This window comes from Falco biarmicus, chromosome 12 (genome assembly GCF_023638135.1).
Source record: "Falco biarmicus isolate bFalBia1 chromosome 12, bFalBia1.pri, whole genome shotgun sequence".
NCBI classification, from domain to species: domain Eukaryota; kingdom Metazoa; phylum Chordata; class Aves; order Falconiformes; family Falconidae; genus Falco; species Falco biarmicus.
This window is the reverse complement of record NC_079299.1, coordinates 30,735,590-30,757,354: the sequence shown is the minus strand read 5'-3', so window position 1 is coordinate 30,757,354 and position 21,765 is coordinate 30,735,590. Positions and strand designations below refer to the sequence as shown.

Genomic DNA, 21,765 nt, shown 5'->3' with positions numbered 1-21,765 from the left:
TGGGGGGGGAAGGGGGGGAACCAACACAACAGCCCAACAACCCCTCAAGTTTAAAGTCCATGAGCACTGAAATAGGCAACAGCACACACATGGGGGTGGGGGAAATAAAAAAAATACAATCACCTGAAATCTATTCATATTTTCTTGCATAGGATTTTATATTCTAATAGTGCAACTGTGCACATTTAGTTAAGCCTTGTCAGTTTCTACACTAACAATGACCAGCAAATATTAAAATTAAAGACCTGTCAGTATGAAAACTTCATGTTATTTTACTAGAAAATAGGTACAGCATGTTCTTTTTCCCTTTTATGAACCAAAATTTTCAACCACTTTAGGACCTGCTAAATTCCGCTACCAGTGGTGCTTCAGCATGATCGAAGCTTAACCCCTATTTTACCACGGCATGAAGGCTGCTCACTGCAGTGCTTTCCATGCATTTTCATAATAAACACAATTTGCAGAATCACTACACACAGTTTTACCCAGAAGTGTTAGGTTCATGTCACCCACACAGATAAGGTCCATTTTCAAAAAAGACTGTACAACTAAAGCGTTTCTGTGAGCACAACACACAAGTTGCTGGTATTTGGTTCAGTATTACAGCTAGAATTAGTATCACATGATTTCAAAACAAGGTTTTCCGTTACAACCAAATGTCTATTGTTCATGTTTTCAAACAGTCCATAGGTAATTCTAAATGTAAAAATGTTTTAAGAATGTCATATTTTTAATAGTAATTTTTTAACTTGGTTGTAGTGTCAATATTAATAAATTCGCTCCCATCTTTAACTTGTCAAAGGCAGCTGATTCACAGCATGTTTTTCAAGAACGTTTTATTAAAACATAAGTCCAGCTAGTAGCTATAAAATTACTAACAGTAAACACAGAAAAGCAATGACTGTCAAGGATATTTGAAATGTTGTTAATTTGAGGCAACAGAAATTGCAAGGCTGTAAAATTAAGAAAATACTATTAAAATTATGCATAAAGTTTGAGGTTAGAAACAGTACTTGAAATCCTGACTGTAGTATATGGAAACCAGTTAATTTAAGGGAGAAACAGTATCTGTTCAAATTGTTCCAAACCATACCAGAGGATCAAAACTGAAAATTTCATGTGATACTAAATATATTTTTCATTTCCAGTGGTCCATTCTTGCAGTTATTTCCTCATGATCTCATATTATAGGATCTAGGGTGACACACAGAACCCTGAGCTTTGCAGTCAAAATCATGCGTCTGTCTTAAAATCCTTCTGCTGCAACCTTTCAGCCACGTTCCCTATGTAAATTTAGTATCGCAAAGACAGGCTTTATTGATGGGTAGAAATCCTCGCGAGAGTTAGAATTATGAAATGCAATCATTTATGTAAAATCTATTTTCCTGAATTAAATGAAATTAAACATCAACTATTTTCTAGAGACAATTCAAATTAACTTACATCTAAGTGGTCACATTTAAATCCATTTAATCAAGTACACATGCTCTATTAAGGAAAAAAAAAAGATACATGAAATAATGCAAGAGACTGAAAAAAAGACAACGGCTCTTAGTTCTTTCTATTAACAATACCAGTTAAACTAGAAAATCAGAATTACATTCTTTCCTGTTGTTCTTTTAATTGTAACCACAGAAGTTTTGTTATGAAAACTATACATGATAACCATCTAGGGGAGACCTCTTTTTTTTTTTGTGTCTGTCAACTTTAGAGAGTGCTTCTTTTCTGTTAGATAATCATTTCTCATGCATTTATTTTCCCAATATAATTCTAAAAGATATTTCAGCTGTATGAACAGCTTAAGAAAAAAACAGCCAGTATGACTGCAAAGCATACAACACGCAAAGTCTATCTATATGTGAAGGAAAATATTTAAAACTTCATCATAACATTTACTTAAGCACGTGTAACAGTAAAATGCACAGAGGGGAAAAAAGTTGGAGTTAATAAATAGAAGTCCAACCCCTCATTACCACCTTCGTATTGCACAGGTATCTCTAGTTATTAAAAAAAGATGTATAGTACAGCAGTTTACCTGTGGCATCCAAGAAATAGCAAACTGAACAGGAAAATCCACAAGGCAATCCGGTGGTTCTGATGGATACTGAGAAAAAGAAAGGAAATACAGTTTTTCTTTTCTTTTTATTTTTTTTAAATAATTTGAAATCAGACCAATACTCAGCTGCCAAATTTGATAACGAAATACGAGCACTTCAAGCATCTTGAGAACTTGGCTCTTAGAGGAAACACTATGTAAAGCATTTTCATAAATAGTTATGAATGTTAATTATCATTTAAAGAAGAAATCTACTGTAAAGAGTTCTTATATATCAAATTTTAGTAAAGGCAAGAAAATCAGTTTTCTGTGTTCAGTGTTAACAAAGACACATTAAAAAAGAACTTAAGACAAAAAACCAACAAATATTTTAAAACTATTTCTCCTCAGTTACCTGTACTGAATAGGAAAGTTTAAAAACTATTAAAAACAAAAAAAATTCCAATAAACCCTTCATGAGTCAAGAACTAATTTTCATTTAAACCAGACTATTTGCTCTGATTGGCAACATTTTTTTGTTTTTTGAAAGAGGAAGTAATCAAAGTACATAACTATTTAGAAAGAGATGAATGAACACACGCGCAAAATTAAAACAACTCCCTGCCCCGAATGAAAAGGTACCAACAAGGAAAAGAAAAAACCAGCTGTATTAAGGAAACTGAAGTTATAAAAGTTTGAGAACTCAAAAGATAACCACTGACTATTCATTACACTTGTAAATCTTTTGCTGTTTAGCACCCAATATGAGATCTGTGGAAAAAAACTGTATTTTCTGAAAAATAAAGTAGAAACGGAAAGAAACATCTAATTACAAATGAACTGTATGTTTTTTAAGAGCACCTATCCAAAATTTTATTCACCTGAGAATCTGCCTCCTTTAGTCCTATGCAACCTTTCAAATTCTAACAGTGATGTACACAGCAGTTATAGAAATTATATTATTATTGTATCAACTGCCAACACAAGAAAATGTTACACACAGTCTTATTTGGGGAGACATACAAAAAAAAGTCCCAGCTTCCTCACAGAATTAAAAAGAGCTATAGACAAAGTAGAAGTTTAGCTGTGCTGCTTCCCATAACCATTCTCCATCCAATGTAAACCTCTAGACACAGAAGACACAGACACTGTCCCTACCTATCAAATGTCTGTCAACCAATTGATAAGAATTTTTGAAATGTGTCTTTATTTATGTAAAATGTAATTCTACAGTAATTAGTTTCAAATTGTTCTCTATGGCAAAGAGCAAAAAAGAGATACAGCTTCCCTAGCGTACCCATTCTTCATTGCTCTGATTTTAATAATGATCTAGTGGATTAATGGATTTCACATAAATTTGTTTCAACTTGCCTTTTAATTTGCTTTCATTTGTGGTTTCTGTAGGTATCCAATTTCTGAAGGCAACTCCTACAACTTGAGTATCTTGTGCTTCACCATTTTATCAATTTGGTGGAAGACAAGTAACAGTGACAGACCAAGAGAAGGGAAGCAACTAATTTGGACAGGAGGCAGTTACAACTTACAAATGTACATCCACAAAAGCTGTTATGATTTCTTTTATTATAGTGTTACTGTTCGTGTACTGTAGGCATTGTAGTGCTATTGGTTTTGTATTGTCAGTATTATTTTTCATTAAATACTTCAATGCTTGCATAGACGCAAACCTGTTTTCAGTGTATAAAAGTATGCCTAGAACAAACTAAGTCAGAACAATTTTTCCATAGGACTGGTTTTAGGACTACCTCATTTAAATCCCAACAGCACTAGCCAATTATATGTTTACTTTCTTGGTAAGTAAATTCATTTTATGCAGCCTTTTGTAGAATGCCTTGGAATAAGTGCTTGCAAACAGATTCTACTAACTTTGTATTACTTAACCCCCATCCCCACCCCCAAACCAAAAAACCTACAGCACTTTTCCCCTTCATTTTTAGTCAAATTTTCTTTAGACCCCAGTATTGTACTGTGCACCAGATAATTGCCAAGAACTATGCAACAATGATTCTATACATATGTACGTAATGTTTTTAGACCTTGCGCAGTGAAATCCTATACAAATAAAAGGTGAGTGATTCCCCAGGAGACAGTATTTTAAAACACTATTCCAGAGCATATCAATGATATCACGTGTTATTAGTTACATTCAAATGTATATGCAATACATTATCCTATTATTTAGAACAATTTAAGCAAGCATTAAACGAAATATTTGTATCTTTGCGCATGCAGCTATCTTTACCTAGAAAAAATATTTTCATAACCCTTGCCAAATCATTCAGATAATAGCACCTTGATTACTACTACATGGCATGCAAATTCTTGCAGTGGCCTATTTGAATTCTTGGGATCTGAAATGACAAGCACCCAACCCATTTCACATGCAATACAAAATGAAATCTGATAAATGAAACCCATTGTGTTTGTTATACTTGCAAAGATGCATGCTTTGTTTTCAGAAAACTTCTCTAGTTGTTTGTTTAAACAAAGAACGGATAAAGATCTCTGGACCAGGCATTTTCAACCAAATAAACTGGAAAACTATTTCACAAAATTTAATGTGAGCATTGAACAATGTATCCTTTTATGAAGTTTAAACTTTATCATTTACCAAAGTCAAAACTGTGTAGCACGTGATTTGGCTAACAAACCTAACTATGCCTTAACTAGTTTCAGTTCTTCCAGGTGTAAATTGATCACCCCAAGTTTCCTAGACACTTCACAAATGCCGTTTAGAGACACCCAGTGTTTTGAAAGGACAGTTCCTAACACAAAGCACATTAAGACAAGGATAACAAGCGGAAACATTCGACAACATTGACAGCGTTAAGGAAAAGTCCTCAAAATACACACAAAACTTTAAGAATGATAGCAGAGGAACATTTAGGGGATTATCTGAATACACATGATAATCTCATGAAAAAGAATTTCCCAAATCAATTGTTGAAGAGTTTCTTCCCAAAAACATTTTTGGCAGCCTTATGTAGAGCATTCATGAGGACAAGGCTGAACAAAGCCATCCGCTAGAATACAGGTAAGAGCCAGCAGTATGTTGGGGAGGAGGTTTAGCTCACATACTAACCTTAATCACAGAAACAGCATAACAAAGGTAAACTTTTATTAAAGCAGGTTATCAAAAGAAATGCCTTCAAAAAATACTTCAGCAAAGTCTTTTCAAATGTAGTAGATACATACATATGAAGAAAAATCAAATCCACATGTCACTAAAACAATGTTTCACATATAATTTTTTTCTTGTGGCAAGTATAAATGCACACATGGTTTAAAAAGGACAAGCAATTGATCCTTCATCATTAAAATCACTTGGGAAAAAAAATAAAATTGATGATTACTTGTTACAACAGACAAGTTGGATAATCTAGTCCGTTTATTATGCTATATCTTTACTTGTTAGACAGTGCTTTCTTCTGCTATTAGGAGTCTCACCTTCAGATATTTTATAAAGAAAATACACTAGTTTTAAAAAGAACCAAACCCAATAAGCTCGATTCCCCTTTTAGAACAATGAAAAGTTAAGGCCTAACCAGAAACAGCCAATGCATAAGTGTAATAGGGTTTGACCATGGCAGCTGCTTGGTAAAAATGGATATTGCACTTAATATTTTTTTTTCTGCACTTTTATACTTCCAAATAGTTACAATACTTCAGTCACCACGAAAATCCAGAAAAAAATACTTAGGGGCAAGAGGCTGCACTTAATTTTCAGTGTCATGCTAAGTACAGGATAGCAGCCTCCTTATAAACAATTTTTTCCATCGATGTATTTAGTAATGGACTGACTAGCAAATTAATTATGCATTCATTACTCTGTGCATGTAGGATAGCATTATTCTTTTTTAAAATCTACTGTAGCAACCTCAATTCCCAAACAGCACTTTTTCCACAAGCTCTTTTTTGGCACCTAAGGTAAAATCAGTTTGTCTGATGTAAAACTAAAAACTCCCAGTATTTACAGGAATGTACGATGTCTGTAAAGGTGAAACTTATTCTTACAACACCGTGCCGACTCCTCATCTCTTAAAGATTATTATTCCAGAGCCTCGACCAAGGATAGTCCCAAACAACATTTAGACACCTTCAGATCCACTTTTCCCCACTAGACTGATTTTCTGAAAACAACAGCTATTACCATACAATTGTCACCACACAGCCTGGACATTTCATAGTTTCTCAAGAGATTTATGCCTTGAAATGAGAAATTCTATGAAGAAATACCACCATTCGAGTTCAGTTCTAAGTATGAGGCAGAATTATAATTTTTCTCCTTCTGCACATGCCATGGATTCGCTTTGCAAGCACTGTCAAAACCACCCAATTATTTAGACTAAAAAGAATTTTTTTTTAACATAAGGAACTCACTTCTGTAGTCAGTCTTTCAAAAATCTTTCTATCTATAACTTTAACAGTAAGACTTGTTAAAGAAGTAACTCAACATCCTCTAATTCTTGTTATATGCATAGTCACTGGCGAGAGCAATAATAAATGAAACATCTCCCAGATGGCTTTGTTTGTAATCTAGTAAAATAACTGCAATATCATAAAGTGTTTTTCATGTGATGCAGTATTGTATGAAAAGATTCTTACAGATAGCCATAATGTAATATTAATTTTAAATATATAGGTTTCAAACTTTAACTTAAAAAACATATCTCAAAAAAACAACCCCACAATTATCTTGCAGAACAGACATACTAACAAACAAACCAACTCTCTAAAATCTTTATGAATTAAGAAAAATCCATTTATTTCAAGGAAGCCTTAAGGTATTTTCTCCCACATTAATTCACCTTTGCATTTAACTTCAGAGTGATGAGATGCTGTCGCCCACAAGAATCTTCAGCTTTTAGCTTGATTGTGGCAAGCCCAGTATCCACATACACGACTCTGGAAGAGGAAGAGAAAACTTTTAACAGCATTGTAAGAAGTACAGTTTGAAACATCTGCAATACTCTTATTAGTCTGTTACAAATATTAATCAGAGAAAGTCCTATATGCCAACCATTTCTGCTGTTCTAGATTTACTGCTGTTAATACACCAGTCTACTGCTTAATGCAGTCATATATCTTTGGGTTATTTACAATGTGTGTCAAGGCTCACGCTGTGGTCAGTGAGCACTGTGTTTCAGTTTTCCATCACTGGAACCTTTGACACACACAGCATGTTCCTGTCAGCCTCTACTTATGTACACATTAAACTTCCTGTCAAATCTTTGATCCATTTCTGCAGTTTCTTACTGTATGAGACTTTTATGCTCTTGATTTGCTTTTCTCTTCAATGAAGTTCTCTTTTATTATCAATACTAATATCATGGAAAATTCAGTGGATATTGGTTCATATTCTGAAATTGATTTTCTGCAGAAAATAGTACCCAAACTAGTACAAAATGAGTTATTTATGATGATTTGCCTTCGTTTCATGACATTTTTACACAGCATACACGCACCCAAGCAAGTAACAAGTACATACTAAATGCAAATAAGTTTTAATACTTCTGACATAATCACTGACTCTTTGCTTAAGATGTCACTGATTTGTGCTTCCCACAACAATGAAGATGAATACAATTGTAAAATACATTGTTCTATAGAAATATGTTCTGCTGAGTAGCTTCAACAACTGCCAAAAAAGTTCAGACTTCTCCATATATTTACCAGTAAGCTGGGTATGAGAAAATTTTGGCATTTTTACAATGTCATTCTTGTGCAAAAATAAAAAGCAGTCCAAGATCATTGTACAACTTATCACCTAGGCTGATGGAAAGACCTATCAGAATTCAAAGAAGGCATCTGCTTGCTGTCCAAAATAACAATTCTATTTTTTTTAAAGCATTGCATATCAGCCCAGCCACTCTCAAGCCAGCACGCTAGGAAAAATGGTTATCTTTCAACTTCAGTCTTGAGGTGCCAGAAAGGTGTACAGATTATTTCAGTTTAAATGCTAACATTTTTGCAGTTCTTTACACTATATTGGATGGTAGGGAACAAGATTAAAATATTGTTTTTATTTCTTAGATAGCAATAGATGTACATATCTTAAAATTTATTTCTGAAATCATTAAGGGTCAAGTCCTTTTACAATTCATTTAACAACCCGATAGCCTCTAAAATAAACATATACACATGCGCATGCCCATTTATATATTTAAAATGTAAGTATATGCACACCATTATATTAAAAATATAGTGACGATACAATTATATCCCATCATATTTGTAAAGAACCTTCACACTCAGTATTATTGACAGCATAAATTGGACAAACTTTTTTTTTAAAAAAATAAGCATTTGGAAAAACTACTAATAATAATTACCTGCTTAATTACATAGAGAGGGATACATGATTAAATAATTTTCAAGTTCTGTCTGTTACTCAATTTTAAACATTTTTAGTTTTAGAATCTTTACAACATCTTTCCAAAGCAGTTTAAAATGCAATTTGCACTGAGCTTGGAGACAACAGAAAAAAAACTATAAAAAACCGTAGATCGTCAACTGCTACAAAACACCACTACAATCCAGACCAACCTGGAGATTCTTATGACTTTTATTTAATTTTGACTTCAACAAGTATTCAAGCTAGGCAACACAATACCTTTGAAGTATTAAAAAATGCATACTTGAGAGGTTTTCTAGTAAAATGTTCTCTTCCCTTTCAAGCTTTTTCACAAACAGAACACCAAGGAATAAGGAATTCCTCAGACAAGGGGCATACAGGGCTGAAGAATGCCCAGAATGAAAATTCACAGCTAGCCTTCCCTCTTCTCTACAGAATGTAAAAACAGTAAGCTGCCTCCAGGAATGAGGGAGGATCCAATTTTTCATTTAGGATAGAACAAAGGAACTCAGTAGCTTCATGGCTACCAGTTCTTAACATCACTCTTATCTTTCTTTGGATAAGAAGAGATGGAACAGTCAGTTCCACAGGACTAAAGAAAGTTGGACAATACTGTAAAAGTTGCATGAGCTTCTTCATAAACCTGTATAATCAAATAAGGAATTGTTTTCATAGGTGGTATTTCAGTTATATAAACCTTTATTCCTCTGTAGGCTCCAACATCTTATCACACAGAAAAAAATGGAATGACCATCAAGATGGAAAGCTTCAGTTAAACCTCTGAAGTACCGTAATTCAGCATAACACACAAATGATTGAGAGCACATGACAAGGCAGGATTCCCTTGGAAATGGAGAAGGCAAGAGAAGATGCTTTCTATGAAAAACTTTGCAAGTATCAAGCAGAAACGCATTGAGACTTGAGAGATCATGACACACCACGGACTTCAGAGATACTACCAACCTTTATGAATCCACATGAGGCTGGTAAGAGCCCTACAAATGTTTTATAGTCAATAATTTACATTCCCAAGACACTGCAATTGAATCAACTCGCCAGATTATGAGATAATATTAGAAGAGCCTTTCCTATAGCTTAATACTATACATGTACTATCTCCCACCTCAGCTGATTAGATTTGAGCTGGTTCCATGTTCTTAAAATGAAGGAAGTATCCTCCTTTGAACTGCTCAGCCATTAGTACAGCACTGTGTTGGAAATTCAGTACAATTTTTAACTTGTTGAACTGCGACTTCTGTGTACAAGTATTTGAATATGAAAGCATATGCACCCTCTCCCACACGTAAATTAGGTCAAAGAATCAAGTCTTCTGTATCATGGAGAAAGTGATTATATCTAATCGCAGCAGCCTGACCATTTGCAATCCTCATTACTGTTTGTACTTTCAGTGCTTTAGGAGAGGTACAAGATCATTGCAGATAACGTCTGCAGTTTGCTTCTAAGAAACTTCACATATTCCTTAGATAAAAGCCATGAGAACACACTAGATTTGTGCCATACCTGAGAGCTGCTTAACTTACTTCAGAGGTAAAGGAACCACAGCCTATTGCTTTGATTCTCTTTCAAACAAAATACCCCTCAGTTCTTCAGTTGGATTTGGATGCAGTCAGCTTCCAGCATGACCAAAACCCACTAGGAAAAAGTAAATCTAGGGTCCACAACAGGCAGTTCTTTTCTAAAAAAATACTGGTAAGTACAGCTGGAGGCTTTTCAAGTTATTGATCCTTACTACTAGTACTAAATACATAGTTTAGTGCTGAAAGACTATACCAGGATGTTTATAACTAACATACAAATATGCATCACCTCCAACTCAAAAACAGTCTATGTGAAGAGGCCTTCTTAGTAGTTCATTATATTGTTAAAAACACACTAAAATTAGAGGTGTAACTTACTAATGTACTTCGAATTGCCACTGTAGGTTATTCTCCGTCCAACTCACAGTAAACCAGATATGATCCCCTATGTACAGCCTAGCCCTTTGATTAACGATTGACTTTGCCAACCAAAAAACCTCTACCAAATATATACCTTATCTGTAACGTATGTCACTCTAGAGGTGCATGTTTACTGAACTACATGACTACACTGGGCAAGAGCACAGCATATGTCGTATGTCTATATGAAGACCATCTTTGCCTAGAAACCAGGTCAAATTCTGCTCTAGAAGCACGCTCCCTGATAAAACACTGATGTGCTTTTTAATAAAACCACTGGATGTTTTGTATGCATATCAAGTCAGAAGAACTATCAGTTCTGAGATAAGCTGCTAAATTGCATTCTTAAAGTGTGTTTTTATTAAATTCAGCTACATACTATATTTATATATCAAATTATAAATATAGTACAATTTAAAGATTTATATCTTTAGAATATATTTATTGTATGTCTGTGTCAGTTTTGTTGGTATGGGCTTTTTGAAGGTTTTTGCTTTTGTTGTTGGGGTTTTTTTCCATTTTTGGAGAGCAACCATGATTCAAAGCTTATTTCCCATGTGTTTCAGAAATTTTAACTAATATTCTCAGACTTAAGTCTGAGAAATTTGACTAGAGTCTGTCATCAGCTGACACAACTACATACTTAATAATGGAAATCACTGAAAAAACTTCAGTTGATTTAACAAGGATGTTTTACATCTTTAAATAAAAGTGGGCCTTCAAAGCTAATTCCTACTTAATATTAATCGCGTTATTTATTGACATACAAATCAGGTGAGAACTCAAAACTGGTTTTAAACCCAAGGCTTCTTTATTTCATTTACCAAAATAAACACTCGCTAAAGTTAAGTTACCATCCAAGACTAAGGTAAAAACAGATTTGCCTTGTTGAAAACCACCAACAGACATTTTTTTAACTTTTTTTTTTTTAAACTAAAACGTAGCTTCTTATTCAGAACTCTTCAGCATCCTATAAAACCTTTCGTCTTAACCCCTTGAAAGAAGGTACCGTGAGATTGTGAATTATTAAAGACAGCCTTCAAACACATTTCCTTAATTCCTCCCTACACAAAAACAACTACCTTCTTCAACTCCACAGAGATCTCCTGAAGGTTCTAGCAGAAAGGATAGAAATCAGCCCATTCCAGGCTCTCTGCTGGAGGAGTAAAAGACCCCGTATCAGAAAACTTGACAGTGGTGGCACACGTGATGGCAATTAAAGCCTTTCAAGTAAGTCTGCAAAACAGGAAGCTTTACAGGTTCCTGAAAAATTTCTACATGGACCTTGCACACTTGATCACAACTCTCTGTTCCTTCAGGTTTCTATAGGAGGTATGAGAACAACCTTGTTTTCCTCATTAGGAGGGTGAAATTAAATTTGTTCTGTGAGCTCATCTGAGAGTGTACGGGACTATGAATAACAATCCGTTTGCACTCGTTCAAGACTCTAACAAGAAGGTACCGAGAGGCAGCAATGGGTACATTTCTTTCCTCAAAGTTGAGTATCCTTTCCTAACGTGCCATTCTTTCCCATGTTATTAAACCACCCATTTTAGTTGGGGTGTAAAGATTCACTTCTAGTTCTCTTTCCCCCAGAAGACCACCTGAACCGTCACTTCTTGTTCCACAGATACTCAATTTATAGCACAGGATATACATGAAACCATGTTCTTGGGTGCACTCAGCCCCCATCCTCAGGTGAGACAAGCTTATACTCTCCTTGTGCAGTAACCAGTATTTTTCCCACTTGGAAATACCCCCCTGCTCTCCCAAACATGCTGTGCTTGCAGGTTTTGGAGACTAAGGAATGCTTTTCAACAGCCCTCATCTCTATTTGAGCCCACTTGGGTCACAAAAAATACACGTAAGTTTCTGCAGGCGTTGCAAAGAGCTGGCTGTTTTGAAATTTTGGATTTACAGCTTTCCAAATCCAAAGATCTACCTTTTCGTGGACTGTGTTATTCCTTTGTCTAAGGAGATCCTTGTGCTATGGAGAGTAAGATAGAACTGTTCTTTAAAAATAATTATTATAGTTCTAAAAACTAATGTATGAACTGTTTTCATGAAAGCATAAAGGTACACTATGATCAACCACAGAATACAGGAATAGTCAAAAAAAGCTGTATGAAGTAGGGAAAAGAAGGAAGAAAACTGAGAACTATAAAAAGCTGTATTAAATATGTTTACTATCCAGCAGTTTATAGGTCAAAGAATTGATTTCTCAGTAGTAGCATCTCACCCTTCAGCTCAGTTATTTGAGACTGAAAATATACCTTCAGTTGATGCAGGTTTGTTGGGTTTTTTATAAGGAAAAAGCAGTAGAGTTTTTAAACCAAAATCAGTTTCTGAACAGGGTAAATTCACAGAACATTTGCTATGTTCAACTCACAAATAAAAAAGAACAGATATTCTGAAGGTAATGTCTGTTAAGAAATAAAATAAACATACTTATTCCAACCCAGCATTTCTAGATGTCTGACAAGACAGGAGTAGTATTCTGGCGGCCGTGGTAGATGCAGGTCTTGCGTGTTCTTTAAAGCAATTTCCTGTTTAAAAGAACATTAAAAACATCATTAAGAAAGATTTCAATATTTTTGCATCTATTTAGTCATGTGATTTTTGCAATTCATTCAAAAATATTAAGCTTATGTAAAATTAACTGTACACTGCATTTGTTTTGTTATAGCCTCCAGTTAAAGCAGACAAAGAAGCTGTTTGCTAAATTACTTCAGAAACTAGTAATGAAAACATCTGCAATTAAAAAAAACCCCACAGATGTTGACAACATAGTCTTCAGATGCAAATATCAAATGTGCATGTTTTTCAGCTAATAAATTTGAAGTCAAGCATCTTGATAGAAAGAACATTTGAAAAGAAGGTTCTATTAAGCCCACAGCTGTCTCCTGGGCTCCACAGCCACAAAAGACATATATGAAATCGCCCATATTATTTTTAAGTAGCTATATACAACTTTATATAGCAATAAAAAAATAAAAATAAAAATAAAAATCAGTTTCTCAGTTTTAACATCATAGGATCCCAGAGAGTAAGTTTTGGCACAGGCAGTCATCAAGTACGTTGTAATGCCTCAAAAACAAATTTTTATCAAAAAGATTGATGCCACAATACAGAGAGAAACAAAACCAAACCATACATCCCACATTTGTGTTATGCTACTGGTTCTTTAAAAGTGTATTTAAGTCAAAATTATGCTTACAGGACAAATAATTAAATAAGTTACATTTACAATAAAATTATTAATAATTTAAAGTATTTTTAACTAAATGAAATAATAAATATAATTAATAAAATCAGTATAACGGTGATCTCTGCCTAGTTCTCCTGCAGCTTCTTCTGTTGCTTTTACTATCTGCACTGAGGATCAATATTTTACTATTTTGAATAAATTATACTTTCATTGCATTCTCATTTTCTGAGTGCTTGCGTATCTAGGCAAATAGACTGGAATAACTACTGTGTCATATTCCAAAATAGCCACATGTAGACATTCTTACTCAGTCCTACTCCAAGTGCCTTTGACTGGTTTAGTGTAATCTGGCTTGGCAAGGATTAAAACAGTACTGAGCAAAGGCATTCCTGGTGTCGAGCAGTACTGCAACATCAGGAGGGTACTTTTTTAATTGTTTTGAAGAATAAATACGGTGTTTGATTTCTAAGTAGGTTACACACAAGTATCCCTCGCCAAGAATGCTCATGAAAAACTGTTTTACTAACAGACAAGAAATTGTCAGTTTCACGTCAACTAAAGACTTTGCTCCTCTTCAATCCCACATCAGAAAAAGCTTTTTAAAAAAGAACAAACAGCAATTTCCAAACTATAAAAAAAGGTTTCTGCATTTACTGATCAAGCTGTCACACAGGTGAAAGCACTTTCAGCAGTCCACTGACTGTATAATCCTTTGTATGACTGCAAGCCATCTGGACAATACCAGGAATTCCAAGAAAATAGTCATAAAGGGGATGGCTCTATACTGAAATCCCTTGCTGGGATTTTAATTTTTCTGTAACACTCCAATTTCCAAAGAGTACAGTCACTTAAAATCCTAAAGGATATTTAGACAATTACACAAACATCACACAGATGAAATCACCTCTTCTCAAACAAAAAATAAATCCATCTATCAAACAGCAAACTGTAAAAAACAAAGTGAAAACCAAAGCTATATGAACATTCCATCTTCCACATATATATTCTGTAACTTACCAAAATAGTTTTCAGCTCCACCATAAAACTGACAAGATCCAGACAACTGTGCAACCTCTGGAGGAAACGCAGTATCAGTTCGTTGTCTTCAACTCATAACTTTCAGCAGTAAACAATTTCAGTCTTTTTTTCTAGTATTGTCAAACCAAGTAAGATAAACGAACCCCAAGCGTATACCACATGTTTAAATATTTCAGTTACAGAACAAGTCTCCAAGAGTACAGGAAACTTTACTGAAAATTAACCATCACCTTTGTCACATCATGTCACACTGCACATTTATATAGTTTAAGAAGACTTTACACTTTATGTATTTACGAAGATATTTACAAAGGCTTTAGTCTTTGCCAATGAGATCAATCACTCAAAAGCATTTCTTAATTGGTTACTTTTTCTTTAGAAACTCTCCTGACCAGTCTGCTTTTAGATGCTGTACATGACTAAGGATCCCTGACTACCTTCAGATGTGGCACGTATTTACATCTCCATTTCCTCAGCTCTGTATTTTTGGTTACTCCCAAGTCACAACCCTTGCTCTACAAAGGGGTGCACAGTCCCCGAGATATGGTGTCTCAGCTAGCACACCTGGCAAAGACTCCACCTTAGAAACAAAACATTCTTCATGACTGCAGGGATGTTGTACACTTGCTCCAAAGTTTCTTCTGGATCGGAAGGTTTAACTTTGATTCTTTGACTGCTGACAACACAGAATGAGCTACTTCTGGCACTAATTAATGTGCATTCTCTTCCTTGCATTATGAACAGCTTGCAAAAAAGTAAATTTAAAAAAGGAAAACCAAAATCTGTTTCTAATTGAAAGATTAAAAGAAAATTCTAGTAATGTGTCAGCAATCATTTATTAAAAACTGTTCCACCTCAATCTTCAAAAAAATAAAGCCTGACTAAAGAGAATTATTTACAAAATTCTATCCATGTCTTTATATTGACCTTCAAATCCTCAAGCATTTCAAAGTAAATCTTAGCTATACAATGAAAGGTGAGTTCTTTAACACTTTTAGAATAGATGCATGAGTATAAGCTTTTCAGAATTACTGTAAGCATACATTTAACGGAAATGGTTTTAGAAGTTGTATACCTGCTTTAAAATATGCTGATATCCATGCAGTATTTTCTTAAGATGCCAGCTACACTCTATCCTAGACAAACAATATTTTGTATAAATTTTAAATTCACAGTGCATGATTTTTAGAAGATCAGTCTGCTACACAACAATATAAGTTTTTCTTCAGAAAAAAAGTAAACAACACTTCAAAGTTTCTTTGATTTTCACATCAGTTATTTAAAACTTCCAAATGTCACTATCCCAGAGCCCATTAAAAATGAAGCATTTACCTACAAAAGCCCATTCTTTGCTGAAAACAACAACATAATTCTTGCAAGCCAGTACGACTTCATAAAATATATCAGTATTTAAAAATTATATCCTGAAAATGTCAGTTACCTATAATGCAGTTTTAAGTATCCAAACCAGAATGTAATAAAGCTATCGAATACCATCTCTGTTCACAGTTCAGAGCAGGCTGGCCTAGGCAGAAGTATAGAATACACAGAATACACCCACACCCACACATATTACTATGATAAACAATCACAGTAATAGGAACAGAGCTTTTAAAGAAAAGTTGGGTAATGCAAATTAATACGAATTAACAGGAAAGAGAAAATGAAGTTAAAAAAAAAAGCTATGCTAACCATCAAGTACGTAATTGCTTAAATTTACAACTTCGCACTGAATTTTCTGTTTCCCAAATGTTGACATATAAATAATCTGATTTAAATTATCATCTTTTTCCAAGTACATTGATTTATATATAAATACAACCAATTAACTAAAACTGGTTTCAAAGTTAATTAACAACAAAATATTTTGATATAGGCAATGTTTATTGTCAGCATTTATTAACACTGATGCTGTACAATTTATTTGCAAGGTTAAGTTTAAATCAGTGAGAATTAATTACCAACACTGATATCAGAAAAAAATCGTATGCATATCCATCATTGCCTTTATCAAAACAAACTTCTGTCACATGGACTCACAAATTGCTTTCATAAACCTATCTTACCTTGCATTTTTCAGTTGAAAATCCATTGGTAACAGTATCCTGATATGGAAGTCTCTACCCTTGAAAATAAATAAACATTTATTTAATAGGAAGGTCAGCAAAGAAAAATACTACACTTGTGGGAATATTCCCCATAAGATCAGCTACTGAAAAAGAAAGTTTGTCCTACAACTTTCAGGATTATTTTTCAGAACTTCTTTATTTAGGAAAAAAAAGCAGCATGAGTGGCAGGTAGAAATAATGCTGAAGTTGAAAGATTCTTGACCTCTAACGTACAGTATTCAGTAAAAACTCCTTAGTGCATCACATTTCATAAAGCAAAAATAACACCTTCTATAAGAAAAAAAACATTATCCAAATCCAGATAAAACCAAGAAATAGAATTTAATCCAAGTCACGCTGAAGTACATTGAAGTCTGTCTTTAATTCAAGTAGAAGTTAAAACAGACTCACAAAACTATTATACTAAAAAGCAACTTGGGCACTGATCCAGAACACATTTCAGCAATGTTTTAGAAACTGTGAACAGAAATGGTCCCAAATAAAACAAATGCACTTTTTTTTTCCTTTTAGTGCAATCCATATGGGGTAGTTCCTAAATGCCACCTACTTGTATTTTCAGTAATTGTCCCAAATTGTGGTCCTTCTACTTTCTTATGGGACTATCAAAATGAAACTGAAATAAAGAAGATTTGCAAGAAGGTATAACTCCTCCCTGAAGTAAAAAGGGCAGCTAACTAATCTCAAAACTTTTACTCCTGACTGTGTTCCAGCTTGGCATACCTCAAATTCTGTCCACAAATTCTGAGATTACTTCAGCAGGAAGTTCAGAACAAAACCCAATTTCCTCCTGTGATTAGGTGACTGATAGGAGTGGATGCTTTATCTCAATTTCAGAAAAGTGTTTAATACTGTCTCCCTTAACATCCTCATAGCCAAACTGAAGAAGGATGAATTAGATAAGCTGACAGAGAGGTGGGCTGGAAACTTGCAGAACTGCTGGGCTGAAAGGGTTGTGATCAGCAGGATGAAGTCCAGCAGGAGGTCCCCGACTACTGGTGCATGCCACGGTCAGTCCTGGGGCCAACACTATCTGACCCTCATTAGCGATCTGGATGACAGGACAGGATGCACCCTCACTCAGTAAGTTGGCAGAGGATACAAAACTCGGAGGAATGGTTGACAGGCTGTGCAATTGTGCCACCATTCAGTGGCTCAACAGGCTGAGGAAATGCGCTGACAGGAACTTGACAAACTTAAAGAAGTGCAAAATCTTGCACCAGGAGAGGTTTTACCCCATGCACCAGCACATGCTGGTGCCTGACCAGCTAGACAGCAGCTCTGTAGAAAAGGATCCAGTGGTCCTCATGGACATGAAGTTCACCCTGAGCCAGCAATGCATCCTTGCAGCAAAGGAGGCCAGCTGCCTCATGTGCTGGATTCCGCAGAACATTTCCAACAGGTCAGGGGGGCTGATCCTTCCCATTTGGTCAGCACTGGTGAGGCACACCTGGAGTGCTGGGTCCACAGTATAAGAAAGGTATGGAAGTGCTGGAGTTAGTCCAGCTATGAAGCTGACCAAGATCTTGAAGTACCTCTCATACGAGGAGAGACTGAGAGAGCTGGGACTGGTTACCATGGAGAAAAGAAGGCTCATGAGGGATCTTGCCAGTGTGTATAAATACCTGATGGAAAAGAACTAAAGAAAGTGACACACACTGACAGGACAAGAAGCAAAGTTGAAATACAGGCAATTTCACCTAAATGCAATGAAAAAAACTCAGTAACAGTGAGGGTGGTCAAACCTGTAGCAAGCTATCCAAGAGGTTACAGTGTCTCTGTGCTTGGAAATAGTCAAAACCCGACTGGACAAGGTCCTGAGCAACCTGCTCCAGCTGACCCTGCTAGAGGGCCTCCAGAGGTTACTTTCAACCTGTATATGTCTGTGATGCTCACAAGTGACAATAAGATACCTGTTCCAGAGCTGAATATAGCCCATTGTCACGTCAGTTGCTTCCAAATGCCTCCAAAGCTGATGTTTATCATACGCTTAAATTAAGCGCATAACCCCAGACTTAGCTACATTATGGCCTTAGCTCTAATCAAAAAGTCGTATCTGAGAACAGATGCTCACACTCACATCTTAACGTTCCCATTACCTCCAGGATGTGCTCTAACACGCACAGCATTTCAAAAGTTGCAGCTATTAAGAGTTATGCAAATATAAATATACACATGCAAATATCTTGTGAAAGTTTAATATGAAAGTCACCCAAAAAACTTTCTGAATTTTGACTGCAAAAATACCTTTTTGAAAAAGCAAGTGTGACACAGCCTGTGTCTTCTGACTTTTACTTAATTTTATAGGAGGAAAATCCCACCGCTATTTCTAAAGGAAAATACACCTCTTGAGAGCTGTTCCTGTAGTCTGTGTGCACATGCATATGTGACGTTTTAACGAACTATGGCTGCAGCATCACTGCACAGTGCCTCTGATGGCAAAGCTGGCTTAAGAGCACCCACTCTCAGCCTGTCAGGTGCTGCTCTTCTCCCTGCACAGCAGTTCACCACATCCTCTGACAGACGGTGCAGCTACTTAAGCTGAAACCTCACAAATACAGTACGTGAAAGGAAAACGCCCACGATTAAGTCATTTGCTTCAACCTGTACCTTAGGACAGGAGTGTACACCGCCCCCCCCCAAAAAAAAAAAAAAAAAAAAAAAGAAAAACCACCAAGAACAAAACCCCACAACAAAACAAAACAAAAAAATCCACCCACATTTGCCAGCAGAACAAATCCAGCCCTCAGGCCACCAGCAAGCCCGCGCCGCCAACAGAAGCGCAATTCCGCGTGCACAAGCAACGCAAAGCCACGGGCCCGCGCCGCGGGCGCCCCCCCCCAGCACCCTCACGGCCGGGGGCGGCACCGCCAGCTGCGGGCCCCGCTACGCCCCCCGCCACCTCCCGCTTCGCAAAGCCGGCGGCTCGCGCGCGGCCGGGAAGCTGCCAGCCCCGTAAGCGGCGAGGCGGGAAGCGCTGCCCCTCACGGACCCGGCCCCGGGGCCGCACGTAAGCGCGGCGGGCTGTGGGGGCGTGCGTGACGGTGACGCGGAGTAACGGCCGCCGGCCAAGTGGCGCAGGGACCCCGATACCTGCGCGGTGACGAAGCCCTCGTAGGCCGTCCCCTGCCGGTTCTGAGGCAGCAGCAGCGGGCAGTGGCGGAGCAAGGCCGCCGAGCCCGCCATGCCGCGTCACTCTTTCCCGCCCGCCCGGCACCGCCGTTCGAATCCGCTGAGGCACCGCCCCCACCCGCGCCGGGCGCACGCGCCTGAGGTGAAGGGAGGGGCGCGCGGGGCGGCCGCGAGGGCGGGAAAGTGCTGGCCGCTGAGGCGGGAAGTTGTGAGGAGAGTCCCGCGGCCGGGAGCCGCTCCTGGAACTCTGAGGAGTACAGCTTCCCGGGAGCGGCACCGCGGGCCAGCCCCGGCGTTTCCTCACCCTTTAGCACGTCCTGAAGGAACAAGCGCTCTTGACTACGAAGAATCGTCGAGCAAGCTTCTTCATATGCAGCCGGCTGCACCAAGCAGACTGCGGTGCCACCCAAGGCAAGAGGTTACTTCTGGCTATATTCACACTTTGCTTTTCTGGGAATCATAGTGTTTCTTTCCATAGCACGTTTAGGGTGATAAAAGCGCTTCCCTTTCAGGCAGGTGTTAGGATAAACATCTTCCTCGTTTTTCTGGGTGGGCTGTCTCAAGGACCTGACAGTCACCATGTTTGGGAAAGCCTGAGAAGAGAGACTTAAAATTTTAGCGTTTATTATGTGTGTTTTGGGAGGCCTTAAGACCTTGCATATCACTAAGGCTGAGCATTCAGCAAAACACAGAAGAGGAAGTTTTTGCCTAAATAGACACATTTGAGAAAGAAAACATGGTTTTACAAAGGGGTAGACAACTTAAGGACATCTAAGAGGTGTGTTGCAGAACTTGGGACTGAATCTTGAGAATCCCTGAGGCTACATTTGTGTTCAATCCCACAATTAGACCTGATTAGCATGCAATATATTGTTGAAATTTGTAGAAGGCCCTATTTACTGGCCAGCTGATAAGCCCTCCACTGTTGGACATGGTATGAATGACTAAAGTAGCTAAATCTTGTCAAATTATCTAGTTACTTACCTCGTGTTATAGAGGAGGTTATTTCTCCCAACATGTTTAATTGTTCGTATCTTTAAACCAGTGCTTCTCACATGGAAGTGAGTACAGAAGGCTCAGCAAAATGTAGAAAAGGCAGTATTAGCGGGACCTCAGCTGCTTCAGGCCAGGAAACTAGGAAGTGGCTGCAAGTTTTTATGGCAGTCAGAGAACCACAGCCTCTGATTGCTTGCAGCAGCTCAATACCTGCAGGACAAGAGAGAATTGAAAGAGAAGCAAAGAAAACAACAAAAATGTTTACACCTGTAGCTAGATCTTGTTCCCTTAGCTTGGGAGACCTGTACATGAGGATAGCATGAGGAGTCTAACGGGGTCTAACCCTTTGCAGTTTTATATTGTTCTAGTGGCTACTAGAAATACAGCTACTATGTGAGGGAATGAACGTGAAGCCTTGTTCGCTCATTTGAGCTAGATGTTGAAGTCTGTTGCATTCTGTGTTCTTTCTGTATACTGCCAGAGTTCCTCTGTCTTCTGTCCAAATTCTGCCAATGGTTTGTCCAAGCATCAGGCGTACAATGCCCCAAGAGTGACTAGAGATGTGAAAGAGTCCAAAGGTTTGCCATTTAAATTCATCACAGTAAGATCTTCAGGAATGAAAATATATCCTCAGTGCTGAATAACATATTTTTTTTACACTTTGCAAGTGTCACTGATGATTTCTAGACAATTATCAATGTACCTGTGAAAGACATGTTCTGGCATTTCAATTCTTTGTGGGAGCGTAGCGTCACTCTTTTTTGCTCCACAGAACTTTGGACAATGAAAGACTCAGTTACCAATTCAAGAAACATTTTCTAAATATATACACAAACAGGTTTTAAATACTACTGTGTTTAACCTGTATGCCCATGGTTTGCTCCCCTAAACCTGTTCAT

At 37.1% G+C, this 21,765-nt stretch overlaps 1 protein-coding gene across 1 annotated transcript in view; it reads right to left on the bottom strand.

Annotated features, from left to right (window-relative positions):
* FANCL (FA complementation group L) overlaps positions 1–19,983 on the bottom strand; it is a 30,943-nt gene extending 10,960 nt beyond the window's left edge. The window contains exons 1-7 of the mRNA XM_056356764.1: positions 19,832–19,983; positions 16,679–16,737; positions 15,688–15,748; positions 14,592–14,648; positions 12,815–12,912; positions 6,862–6,958; positions 2,036–2,104 (exon numbers count right to left, since the gene is read on the bottom strand). Of these exons, the coding sequence (XP_056212739.1) occupies positions 2,036–2,104; positions 6,862–6,958; positions 12,815–12,912; positions 14,592–14,648; positions 15,688–15,748; positions 16,679–16,737; positions 19,832–19,924 (534 nt within the window). The 5' untranslated portion in view covers positions 19,925–19,983. The remainder of the gene's footprint in view (positions 1–2,035; positions 2,105–6,861; positions 6,959–12,814; positions 12,913–14,591; positions 14,649–15,687; positions 15,749–16,678; positions 16,738–19,831) is intronic.
* Positions 19,984–21,765: the final 1,782 nt, after the last annotated feature.